Source organism: Athene noctua, chromosome 1 (genome assembly GCF_965140245.1).
Source record: "Athene noctua chromosome 1, bAthNoc1.hap1.1, whole genome shotgun sequence".
In the NCBI taxonomy this organism is placed as follows: domain Eukaryota; kingdom Metazoa; phylum Chordata; class Aves; order Strigiformes; family Strigidae; genus Athene; species Athene noctua.
The window spans coordinates 248,415,257-248,429,320 of NC_134037.1; the positions used below are offsets into that span (position 1 = coordinate 248,415,257).

At 37.7% G+C, this 14,064-nt stretch overlaps 1 protein-coding gene across 12 annotated transcripts in view; it reads right to left on the reverse strand.

Annotated features, from left to right (window-relative positions):
- Window positions 1-14,064, reverse strand: part of GRIA4 (glutamate ionotropic receptor AMPA type subunit 4) — a 245,231-nt gene that overhangs the window by 87,179 nt on the left and 143,988 nt on the right. For all 12 annotated transcript variants that reach the window (XM_074916362.1, XM_074916324.1, XM_074916352.1 and 9 more), the window contains one exon: window positions 8,819-9,003. In XM_074916362.1, the coding sequence (XP_074772463.1) occupies window positions 8,819-9,003 (185 nt within the window). The remainder of the gene's footprint in view (window positions 1-8,818; window positions 9,004-14,064) is intronic.

The following is a 14,064-nucleotide window of genomic DNA, read 5'->3' on the forward strand; positions in this document are numbered from 1 at the left end:
CCCTATCATGGTTAAGTATTGTTAGCGATTATTAATTAAAGTTTTTTGGCCTGTAATTTTTACAAGATAAGATTAATGATACTAATACTTTGGTACATGACAACTTTACTTCCATGTTTAATTTTTAATATTACAAAGTACAATGTACATTATTTGTATTATTATGTATTAATTCAGCTGTGTACACTGAAGCATTACACATGTGCCAGATGCTGCATAGCAGTTTTCACCTCTGTGTTTAAAAGCAAATACAGCCCCAGATGAGCAGCGAGGCCTGATCTTGCTGATACAGAGCACTGACAGAAATGAGAAAAATGGCGCTTGTCTACTGGGAAACATCCTCTTTAGTTCTTACAGGCAAGGGAGGGCAGCGAGCAACTAAAAAAGACTGGAATCAGCCTGCCTGGTAGACAAGGAGCCAGAGTGATGATCTCTGACAGTAAAACTGATTCACTATGCAAAATTCAGAAGAAAATGCTGCTCACAGCGGACACCTTGGAAGAGATCTAACACACCGAGTGCTGAGGCTTGAACTTTGTTGGATGGAGACAGGTGGGAAAGGATGGAGCAGCCACAGTTGGAAAAAGAAAGGAAATCCATTGCCATTCTTGCAGAAAGGAGAAACATTTTTTTTAGTCCTGTGTACATCCATGTACATGTGTTTATGTATCTGTGTGTACAAATATAGAAACAAACACTTCAGATGTTATTGCATATGAAAAACCCTGAGAAACAGAAATTAAGAGTAGCAATATGCTCTTTCAGAAAGAAGCAAACATAAAGGTCCTAGGCAAATGCAATTACAGTTAGCTTGTGTTTTTCAGTTTGCTTTGCTGATCTTAGCATGAAAGTCAGTATGGAGACACAGTTAAATTCAATTCCTAGCAAAAATCTGCCCAAAAGGACGAACTGAAACTAGGAAGAAGTAGCACAGTATTTAATAGCAGAGAATGAGAAACCAGAATACTGGAGAAGCATGTTGCCTGGCTTAGCGAAGGATTTTTCTTAGATGTGCTGACAAAGTAGCACAGAGGTTGATCTGATCACTCTGGTATTCCTTGTGGCTGTTTCTGATTTAAGCATATCATGGTTTTGGAAGAATCAATACAAGATGATACACAGTTCACCCACTCATAAGGTATTTTTATCTCAAGAGCTGTCTATAGGTATGCAAACAGAGTAATGAGAAACAAATGAGCTCATTTGTGTAGATCTGTGTCTTCTTTTGTGGCCTGACTCGCAGTCTGACTCTACAAACACAGCAGGACAGGCTGGGTACATACTGGATTGGAACAAGTTTTGCAGGAAAGCTCCTGGGGGTTCTGTTACACAAGTTTACTATGAGCCAGTCATGTACCCTCATGGCAAAGAAAGCCAACAACCTCTTGGGCTGCACTGCCAGCAGGTGGAGGGATGTGATCCTTCCACTCTGCTCAGATCTGGTGAGGCACATCTGGAGTGCTGTGTCCAGTGCTGGGCTCCCCCAGTACAAGAGATATGGGCATACTGGAGCAGGTCTAGAGAATGGCCATGAATGTGACTGAGGGCTTAAAGCATCTGTCATATGAGAAGCTGAAAGAGCTGGGACTGTTCAGCCTGGAGGAGAAGGTGTAAGGAAGAGGGTATCTGTCTTCCTGGAGGTGCACAACAATAGGTCAAAAGGCAAAGGACACAGGTTGTACCAAAATAAATTCCAGATAGATACGAGGAATATTTTCTAACATGATGTAGTCAAGTACTGAAACAGAGCATAAAGGAGTTGTGGGATCTCCATCCTTGGGAGTGTTCAAAATTTGACTGGATGAGTAACCTGAACTAAGCTTGCCCCCTTGAGCTGTTCAGATGACCTTCAGAGGTCACTTCCAACCCCAATTATTCTCTTATTCTGTTTGTAGAATAGAGCTGCTCATGTCAGTACTTCACAGTCTGAACTTCAAAATCCAAATTTTGCCTAAAAAACAAATCTCAAAGCTCTAAAACTCCAGTCTTTTTTTTTCTGGTACCTTATTTGCACTTCAGTTTTTAGTATGTGCTGACAATGAGAATTTCGTCAGAAAAAGAAATGGGGGACCAGAACTGTTAACTTCCAACTTCAGCATTTCATGCTTTTGACAGTTTCCTTACATAATTTTAAATATCCTTTTAGTATAGATTAACAGCAAAAAGAGAATATAATAAAAGGCCAAAAGAAAAGGGCTAAAGTATTTACAGTTAACAAAACTATCCACCACAATCTAAATGATTCTTATATTACACTTCGCAGCTTAATTGTAAAATCTATTTGGAACATTGCCTTCATTGTATACCTGAACACATTTCTGAGCACTGAACAAACTATAAGTAACAGCTGTGAGATCAGCTATGGCTGAGCAAATGACAGTCTGCTTCTCTAGTAGTAAGTGTTATTAGTGTCTGAAGAAGTGAAAAGAATGAATACAATGGTTGAAGAAGTAACATATGTTTTCACTGAAATCTTAAAAATTATTTTCTGTGTTATTCTTCAAAACTGACCACAATTTCATTGCTTTATTACACTTCACTCTTGCTTGGAAGTTAGCAAACAAAGAACAAAAGAAATCTATGACATATATTCAGTGAAGGTAAATTATTCCAACTAAATGCTAACTTGGAAGAGAGTAATATGACATTTTCTTAAATTTGTGTGTTTTTCTATATATTTTTAGTCCTCTTTCCTAAGGAGATCACATTTCTGCTACTGAGTTGTCCGTGGGTCTCTCCATCAATTTTCCAGTAAAGTATTTTTTTAACAGATTTTTGCAAATCAGCTATAATTGAAAGGAAGACAATGCCTCTAAGACATCATTCAAGATGTTCAGTACATTTGTGGGAAGAAGATTTCTATGGTGCTGGTGGTAGTGGTGGTCTAAGAGAAAAACAAAGCCTGCAAAAACCAAGGGGGTGTCATCCCTCACTTTTTACTGTTTCAGTAATTCTAACCACTGCTTTGTTCTGCTATATGCAGCTTCTGGATTGCTTCAGATTGAATGGATACAAATTAAGCAATGCATAAGTATTAAAGAGAAAAAAATGAGAAGAAAAATAGAAATGAAAAATAACAGTTTTGTTAAACCGGGAAGACTGACTTGGGGTTTCATAAGTTCGTCTTATATAGGTATCTGGTATTACTGAGAAAGCCTAGACTTTCTCCGTAATAAATAAAAACACATTTCATTTGTAAGCATTTTCTAATTTTGGTAGATACAGCCTTTATCCTTAGGCTGACTTGACTTCTGATTTTCAGTGAATAAGCCAGAAATAGATACAGTATTTTAGAATGCATAAATAAAAATAAAAGAAGGAGTAAGAAAAGAAGAGAAACTTCTAGTGAAAAGTCAGAGAAACAAATGGACCTGATTCTTGCTGTGCCATATGAAGTAAATGTCTCCTTTGGCCTGGACTGTTCGGGTGCTGTACTGCCTACTGCCAGGATTAGTGGATTAGTTGGTAGGAAATGGAAAACACGTTATAATGTGTTTCAAGTGCTCATTTCATCTTAAGCAGAAAGTTCTTTGTATTAAATTCAGGGGAGCACTTTAGAAACACAACTTGGAAAGAAGAGACACATAAGCAGAGAATTTTTCTTCTCTCTCATCAACTTCCATCCTTTGATTCAAACAGAATATTTTTGTGCTTTTAAAAGACCACCTGCTGAAAGTGTTGTGAAAAAAGGGATGTTGATAAACAAGGACATAATGATCCTTGACAGAAGAATATGAATCACTAGAAATGCATTCTGCTATATAAGCTATATCTGTTATATAAAACTGTGGAGATGTCATTTTATCTTCCTTTGTCTTTGTTTTACCTCTCTTTTTCCGTTTTGTCCTGATAAGCTGGAAAGGCAATGGTAAAAACAATGTCTAATTTCATGCACATAGGAAAATGGGGCTTTGTCTCTCTTTCTAGTCACTAATGCAATACAAATAAAGGGCTATCCTAGTTTATTTTTTAAATAAAAAACATGTAGGGGATTTTTATTATGGCTGTGTATGAACAGATGAAACAAAGAGCCACGTAAGTAAACTGGGGAGACACTTCAGCAGATTTAGTGAGATTATTTATGCGGTTCTAAAAAACATTCTGTTTAGCATAAGAGTCCTCCATAACTGTTAAGCGTAGATATACTTCTTCAAAATGGAAACACACTTTCTGGAAGTTCTGGAGAAAGCTGACATGAAATAGATCTTCATAATATATAGTCATAGAATGGTTTGAGTTGGAAGAGACCTTAAAGATTATCTAGTTACAATCCCCCTGCCATGAGGGGGGGGGATACCTTCTATCTTCATTTTACTGCTTTTGCTGCTCCCTGTACAGCACTGAAACACACTGGGGGTGAGCAGTAGTGGTCATGTCAAGCATTGCATGCCCTTGCGTCAAGGACTGTGGGGCTACCCCAAGCATCACTGCTGCCAAGGCTGCCCTGAAAGGCCATGGTGAGGGAGCAGTCCATGCCCAGAGCCACACCACCCCAAACCATACACCAGGTCTACACTGGTAAATTAAAATGGGTCAGGACCTGGTTCTCTCCCCAGAGGGGCAAGTAAAGAAAACACTTATGGCAAAAGTCTTGATGCTTTTGGTCTTTCAGAGCCTGAGATTGAAGGGTGATAAGGTCATCCAGAGGAGTGTAAAAACAATAAGGCTTTCCTGGTTATGTCTGTTGTAAGATATTAAGGAGGTAGGGTGTTCTTTCACTGTCCTGAGAATAAAGTCTAAAAAGGAGCTGAAATTATCTTGGTATGTTTAAGTTACAGCAGATTTTTAAGAATAGGTGATCTACTGACTCAGATAGGTTGAAGGTGCTGTCTGTCTTAGTGATGAATCAAAGCAACAACCTGTGACCCTGCAGATGTGGATGTCTTGCTTCAGTGTTATGTTTAAACAACACTTTGAGATGAGTCATGCCAAATGGCACTAATACAGAAACCAATCAAAACGTTTCCACTCATCCCCAAATATCTCCAGTTTTTACTTGTGTGGGTGAGCATGACCAAAGAAGAGGAGCATAGCTTTATTAAGAAAACCATCAAAGTCTTGTAAGTCTTGGCATAGCCTTGAGAGGTAAGATCTAAAACCTCTTCTGAGTCTGACAGTAGGGGGCAATCCAAGCAAAACTGATGTAAGCACTTGTGCGCAGGCTGAATGCATCTCCTGAATTTAATACTGGCCCTACTCTCCTTTTCTAGAATGCAGATCTGAAAATGAAACTCCATCTCTCTATAGTTCACCTTTAAAAGCTAGAGGTTTAGCCTTGCCCAAAACATCAATCTCACCACAGCAACATAAAAACCTGAACGGAAGATCATATGATGAAAAATGTACATCCTGGGTTGCGTACAGAGGGAGTCTAGATTTCAGATATGTCATTGGTTTCTAGAAAATAAATCTTCCTTGAAGACAAGCTTCAGGTATGGAGTGTGGAGGCAGCTTCTGCAAACACCAAGGAACATGCAGAAGAGAAAATAAATGAAAAAAAAAATGAACTAACAAAAATTTAGGAGAAAAAAGAAATAGAAAATTCTAAGATTAAAGTTGCACCAGAAGTGAGGAAATAGCAAGGTGTTGATTTTTTGCAGCTGGCCAGCTGAGAGACAACAGCAAGAAGAAGACACCATGTCAGATAAGTGGACACCAGGGGATGACTGCATGAGGTCACTTTTTGAATATAGCCATCGAAAAATTCTCCAGTCTTCACTGCTTGAGGTCCAGAGTCACTAGAAGCGTGACTGTGTAAGTGTATATATATGGGCAGTCGCTTCAGAAGAAACCCACAAGCCCACAAGCCAGTTTCTCTCTGTGATTAGCATAGATTTAAGGGCAAAGCACTCTGAGTTACGTTCTCGTTACTGAGATTTAATTACTTTTCCTAAATGCTCTGCAGAACATTTACTTGTACATTGCAAAGTATTACAGTATAGTCACAACTGAGGCTCTCAATTACAGGAGAACTAGGCAGGAAAGAAGTTGAGTTAATTAGAGTCACTGAAGCTTAATCAATTCCTCTGTGTATGCAGGGAAGAGCACACCAACTTTTAGTCCATATGTGAAGCCACCTTACCTGTCTGCTACAGGTTATTAAAGCCTTCATGCAAAGGAAAAAAGTCAGTGTCTGGTATTTTAAAATGGCTGTTATTTTCCATCTTCTACATTGGGCTAGACTCCTTCTGCTTCAATCCCATTTTTAGCAGACTAAATGTTTTCCTGCTTGAGACTTTCTGGCATCTCATTCTTAAGCAGCACTTGATCTCTGAAGGTAAAGTGCTTTCATTTTGGATCCCCAAACCAGCACCCAGGCCTGCTTGCAGGTCAGCCTGTCTAGGAAGACCAGGACCTTCACAATGGAAAGTAAAGCTGCAGCTCTTCTGCATACTTTGTATACTCTGGCTATAATGCCATTGCTGTTTGTTCAGTGACTTTCCTTTGGAAGGATGAAGACCATCTCCAGACATGTTGGTTAAGAACTACAGAAATAAACTGTGGAAAATTACAGAAGTATTCTGAAATATATGAATTCAAACTCAATTAGGTCAAAGGTAAGTATATTTATTTATTTATTATATATGGGCAGTAACTACTGAGAAAATAAAAAATCCACATGCCCAAATAAAAATTTCTCTCACTTCATTAGCATAGACTTAAGAGCAAAGGCTTTACACTCAGGTATGAAAAAACACTAGCACAAGTACAGAAGAGCTCATTTCCTGGGTAAAATTCATCCCACTCAAAATTAGACAGTAGCTAGAAGAATTCCATCCTAAAAGTGCTTGTATGACTGACTACAGGTATGTTGCATACAGGTACGAATACAAGTATGTTTCAAGTTAGATGTTAACTCCTACCCTCTGCCCTTCCTGTGTAGTTAATGAAAAGAGGACTCAATTAGCTTTCGGGCTTGCCCTGTAGAGGTGTTAGCCAAACTCACCACGTCTGGTTCAGCCTGTTGAGGCCAGGCACCTCATTTTTATGACTTGCCATGCCTGCATTAAGTACTATTTTAGGCATGTAAAAACTAGACCTGCATAAAGTCAGAGAAGGTCAAAAACCTAATCACACTGATATCAATATCCAATTCAGTTCTGCGTGATCTAAACAAAGAACACAGGGTATGTTCCTAAAAAGGAGCTGACTACACAGGTACCAATCTGGAAAGAAACATGAGCAGTAGCTCCTGGAAGCAAATAAAATTTACACGTGAGATCAGTGAGATCCTGTACTGGGTGCATACAAATGCATACTGGATGTCTTCATTTTGTTTTGAAACTGAGTACATACTCAGTAGATACACCTATGCAGGTTGGTGGGCATATTTCAAGACTTATGGCAATATAGCATACATTTTCTAAGTCACATTTGCACACCATGTAAAAGAAATCAAGTACATACGCACACACACACAGAGTTAAGAGAGAAATTATTTTTCTAAATGTATTTTAAAAGACACTCAAATGAGTGTTCTGTTTTACTACAACATAGGCTGAACCGGGGGAGGATTTAATTATAAGCTATAGAAAGCATGTGTTAAAACATAATGGCATTCAGAATAAAAAAAAATGGCCAAATGAGTATCTATAGCAATATGGCATCATCTATTCTTCTCTTGGCAACAGTCATAGAAAAAGTCCTTGTTAAATCAGCCATACTATTAATGCTGTTTCCCTCTTTATCTTCTGATGGTGAAAGCAAACTTGATGTATATATTTATATGAGTACTATTTTATGAATTTATGTATCAAAAACTACATTTCATATTTCTGTGACTTCAGCAGCTGATGCATCATGCACGTTTTTGCAACAAAATCTTAGAATTCTCTAATGCACTAGCAGAGAAGCATCGTGGCGGTGGAGGATCTACCACCAGCAGATGGCATTCATCCCCTGCAGTTCCTGCAGCATTAACAGCAGCAGGTACTGAACGGTGCCCTTGAATCACATCAGCATAATATGTAGGATCATGCGAGAAGCAGTTAACCCTATTTTCCTGTCATTTGACAAAATGCTCCTTTCAAAGCATTGTTTTATTTTTTCCATCATTTAGGAAAGAAATCATACATAAGCACTATATAGAGACAGATTTGCCACATCAGAGAAGCAGGATTTCATACTCCCTTTACACACTGGTGTAGGTACTACCTAGTGCAAGCTGTTCTGTCTGGACCAGTATTTTCTTTATCTAATAGCAGCTTCCCATGAATAACTGATGGAAGAACCTGACCTTCCTTCCCAGTTCAGTGGCACCTTTATTCTACTGTTCTTCATGTTCATAAATACTCTGCTAAGGTAATAAAACTATCAGTTTAAATAAATGTAGTAATAATTTTAAAGCATTTTATGGCTAGAAATACATAGCCTATGCTATTTGGTGAATAGGAAGTAATACTGGATTCAAATAAACTTTTTTTTCCTCACATAAGACTGAGCTTTACCCCCATGAAGGTACAGACTGAGGGCATCTTGGCAATCCAGCAATACCATGTTGTTCTGCCAGCCCCAAGACCCTGGTGCAAGATGCATCAGGCATGGAGGTGCTGGGATGAGGGACCAAATGTGCAGCTGCCCTGACTGCTGTCACCCTTCTCCCACAGACCTGCTGGGTGGGAAAGCAGGAGCTCACTGCATTGATGTGGTGGCTGCCAAGACGAGAATTATACAGGAAAAAGAAAACAGAGCAGAAAAAACAAATGAAGAAGCAAGCAACTTCATTTCTATTGAGAAAATGAATAAAACACAATGAACAACTGTACTGCATCTGGAGTTTCAGTAATATGCTTACAGTGACATTAAAAGCAGGTATTACCTGTTCTAAGAGATTCTGAAGCCTCTCTATTTCACAGTCTATTACAAATTTCTTCTCTTGCCTTCGGTCCAGATCTTCTAAAAGCCGCCTGTAGCTGGCATCGTTAAAATTCTCCACACAGATGGCACTGACTTGCCAGCTATTTTGTCCCGCTTTTTCCATAATAGCTTGAAGTATTGAATAACCTAAAAAAGAAGGAATGCAATACACTAATAATACAATCATTGCATTTTTTGAATAGGAATTTTCCTTAATCAATATTATGTCTCTTAGTATTTTCTACTGCAGGGAAGGGAATAAGAGACTGTTTTTATCCCTACCTATGCTGCTAGCTATGATCAGCGCACAGTATGCAATTAACAAAAATTAAAACTGCTGTGATCAGAATGCTTGGATTCTCAGCAATATAGATAATCTTCCTATGATTTATACACATGAACTCCTCCAGACAAGCATTCAGCTTCTCAGACTGGTTTTGTACAGGTTTCTGTATCTGGGCATTTCACGACACAGCAAAGAAAAAATCTGAGCCTACTCATTCACCAGAAGTATTTGTATACCACAGAAGCAATATGTTAGACATTCAAATGCTTTGCTTTTCTCCTTGTTGGGTTTTTTTTTTTTTTTTGACAAGATTTGATTCAAGCACTTTTTAATGTTTCTTAGTAAGAATTATGTTTTTCATTCATTTATACATATATATATATATATGCATGCCAGTATAGATGTGTCAACAGAAATTATATTGATCTATTTCAGAGATTTGATATAGCTTTATTCGATGCATGCAAAGTGATGAGAGGTCAATGAATGAAGGTCATCACATAAGCATTAATTATTACTACTTGCAGGATTATTGTTTTTTATCATGATCAGTATTTGATGCCCCCTTTGCCATCTTTGAGCCCATTCACAGAAGGGGAAGGCAGCATCCTCTCAGAGGTCTCCACCTGAACCTGCAGGGCAGGCTTCCTGCATGCAGGCTCAGCGTGCCTTGGCCCACCAGCCCTTTGCCTTCTTCCCTCTCCTCCGTTTTTCTCACTGGGGATGTGGAGGCGGGAGAGGAGCTTGTGACATATTTTAGGACAGTCTAGTCTTGACTTGCCCGACCAGATCCTGAAGTAGGAAGCATGTATTATTCCATCTTTTATCAGAGTAAATGGTGAATTTGTTTAAAGCCATGAAGAATGCACACCTCAGATCCCCAGTTAATTTTAAAGAAAGACATAAAGGGCAGATATGTTTGACAATAACACACCAATACAAATTATACAATTGAGAAAAGGTCTCCCTGTCTCGAATCACAACACGCCTTTTTTCTCATTATCTGGCTGAAATTTCCCCACTAGCTTTAAACAAAAGATTTCACCTCTTGAAAGCTATCCTTAGTGATGCATCTGTACAGTGGTGGCTCCTTTCTCTCTTCAACAAGAGGGTCCCATGACTAAGTGCAGTGACCCCCACCTGTCATTTTAATGCACTTGAAGATGCCACTGAGTGACAGATTCCCTGTAAAAAGCACTATCAGACATTGCCATAGATTGCAAAAAGAATCTTTGTAAGCCACATTTCAGGAAGAGTACTATTGAGTGTGCTGGTGCTAACTAATTATCAGAAGACCTACAAACCTACCAAAACCTGAGTTTGCCTCCAGTAAAATAAAAGCAGACAACACTTTCATCAGAATATGAAGATTTTAGGACACATGGGCTGTTTTTCTACTGGCTCCTATGATATCTGCAGTCCTTGAAACATTAACTTGAAATCCGTATCTTCTTAACACGCTTTGCATTCACACTCTGAAATGAACATCAGGTTTTGTCTCCAATTCAGATGACATATTTAAGACAAAAATACAAACAATTGTAATGAATACATAAAATGCATAACATATTTTATCGTAGAAATAAGACATTTATTTAATGAAACAGTATTTTATCTTAGGAAATGAATTAAAATACTTGATGTATTGAATAATAAAACATTTCTGTACTCAGCATATATTTTTAACCCGATGACTGTTATTTTTTTCAAAGAACCATACAGCTTTCCTGTTAATTGCTGCATAATTATTCTGCTTTTCCTGTTGCTATATTCAATCTCCTTTCTGCCTGTAATTATCTCTGCAAATCATGATGAGATTCTTTCCCAAACATTGTATTTCTTGATTCATTTCCTATTCATTTCCATATATAGACATATATTAAAACTACTCCAGTGTTACAGGGGTTCCTGCTTCATCTACAGTGTAACTTTGACTTGATCTTTGCTACACAGGCAGTCAACATTTACTGAATTCAGCTTCCTGACACAAATTAACATTTTTTTTTTATTCAGAACAAGTAGTGTTTGAAACAGCAGTTGACATCCCCTCATTCCTTTCTTATTTCACTTGGACAACTTTACTAAGATGTGTTTTGATCAAACTGGGAATTTATCCCAGCATAAAGCATGACAAATACCAAACACATAGAAAAGCTCTTCTACACTGGATCAAGGTTTGACTTGCCACATTTCATTAGCAACTGCCATCATTTAGGTATCTGAAGCTTCTGTAGCTTCTTGTCAGTAGCTGGCACTCAGATGTGGGTTTTCATGTTAGCATGTCTTTCACACATAGCATAATACAGCTAAATGGTAGTAACTGGATATGGTGCAACATCTCCATGAGAAGAATCCCTGTGCAAGTAATCGGTGGTATTAGTCATCTATTCAGTGTGCAGAAACAATTTTTAATATAACAGACTGACAAGGGTGGAGTTTACACAGAACGAATAAAGGATTCACAGGCTTAGCTGGCATAAAAATTAGACATGCTGAGGAGAATGCTTATTTGTCCAAAATAATTGGCTACAGCTGACAGGAAAAAAAATGAGTTGTATGTACGGCTGCAAACATAAGGCAAAAAAGCTGAAACTAACCTTGGGTACTTCTCAGAAAACGTGCAGCATCTCTGTTTAGACAAAATTCTTAAACTTCAGAAAGATGTTTGCCCAAGTAAAGACAGCAGGCGTGAATCTTACAGCTGTCATCTAAAAGGTATTTATTTTGTGGTTATCTGCTGTTTATCCTCAGTTATGCTACAGACAGATGAATGATTCATTTTCTGGAATACATTCCATCCCATGTATTGTGGCATACTATTTGTTGCATAAAAGCAAACTAAAAAAACCCAAGCTAACTCATATCAGCTGAGATACACTATCAATGTTTTACAAAACAACATTATTTAAAAAAATGTTTAGGAATATGGCAATAAATGTAAGTAAGGTAAGTTCTCACAAATGTGTGTATGTGTATATATATATCTCAACCTTTCGTCATGAACTAATTCAACCTTAAAATGCATATAACTAATTTATCAAAAAATATAAATTATTGTGCCCAAACATAAATGGTTGAAGCCTGGAAGTCTGTATCACAAGCTCCTGGTCCTTCACGAAGTTTGTTGGGTTTTGTTTTCTGTTTGTTTGGTTTTTTTTTTTTTTTTAAATTAGTAAATCTATGAACAAGATAAAACACCAATACAACTGCCTGGAAAAACAGATGAAGTCCTTCCCAAACACAAGGATGCTATATACAAAAATGGCTTAGTTTTCCTCTTTATTGAACTCTGATTGTCAGGAATTCTCCTCAAATGATCTGGGATGAGAATTCTGCCAATTGCTTTTTGTAGGTCATTGCTCAAATGTAGACACTATTGACAACTGCTTAAGGACCATTAATACCAATTCCACCTCAATATACTGGAATCAAACAGAGAAAGGGGAAGTCTGCAAAGATTTTGTTTTCTTCATCACTTCTCTCCTTGCTTTTCTGTTCTCCGGTCAGGTGGAACTGTGATTGAAATTACTGCTATTTTTTTCCAAAAAGATGACCACACAGTCATCATGTTGGGAAAAAAAACCTCACAAACATGAAAGAGTTACTCTGTTTGTTTCCTGTAAAATCAGAGATGGAGATGCCTATCACAGAAAATCTACATACTGGGGTTGATACTACAGCTAAGTACTTCACAAAGAGCATCTTAGGTTTTTTGTAACCTTGCTTCCCTCATTCCACACTCCATAGGCATTTTTCCATTGCAAAATGCATCAGCCATAGAAAACCAATGCCAGATGTGCACCCGGTCTTCTATCTGTTTAGAGAGATTAGTACTTCTTCACAGAGACTTGAGCAATTTTGGTATTTAAGAACAAATTTTAAGTGCAGTTTGGGAGTACAGGATTCCTCCTAGTCACTGCAACATTGCTGTAATTGGAGCCTAGACACAACCACTCTCCACGCAAGTAGCTGAAATCATGAGTAAGCTTTTTGATTTTAAAAGTTCAGTGGCCTTTCAGGGTTTTTTTATTTTTCTTCTGTACCAGCTAGGCTTTCCTCTATCCAATTTCATTTCAGCAGTCAATGACTTAATTTCATTTATTTCCATTTAAATGTAAAGTAAAATCTTGATATCTAAATCTCTACAGTGTGTTCAGAATAAACTATAGAGATAGAGGAGCATTTTCTTGACTTATTTTTCTGCTGGAATGCACATCGTTGGCTTGTTTCCTTTTCCTTTTTTCCTTTTTCTTTTTTTTTTTCTTCATTCTTGCTTTCACCAAAAATACTTGAGTGATCAATTACAATGTTATAATTATATTTCAGTAACTTTAATCTTCCTGAAGCCTTTTCATTCTGGGAAACTGTTTTCCTTGCCCCTCTAAGCTTGGGCAATCATTCCTGATAGTCTTGCCAGGAGACAGATAGCAAAGTGCTTGCTTGCTCCAAACAATAGCACCCCCAGTAATAACTCTTTTTTTGGAACCGTTGTGCAGGAAGCAATTTCTTAATATTTTTTTATGATGAAGAGGATGCAATATTTGCATATTATTACTGTATTTTACTCTGGCTAACAGACAGACAATACTGAATGACACAACTTAACAGGTTAATATACTTGGAAACAGCATATGCAATATATTTGTTACAGCACCAGGAACAGAAACATGTTTGACAAACACGAGTCCTTTTTAAAAATGAGCATCATATACTGCACATTACTAAAATACAAATTCATTTTCTTCTTCTTCTGGTCCAATTAACTTTCAAATAGGAAGTGATCCCATTCCCAAGATTACCTATGACCCCAACAGCCACAGACATTGAAATGCTGGAGCTATTTTAGGAAAGCTAATTCCATCTATTGAAATTTGTATTAGGATCAGTAGAAGAAATAAATTTGTTATAAATCCAACACACAG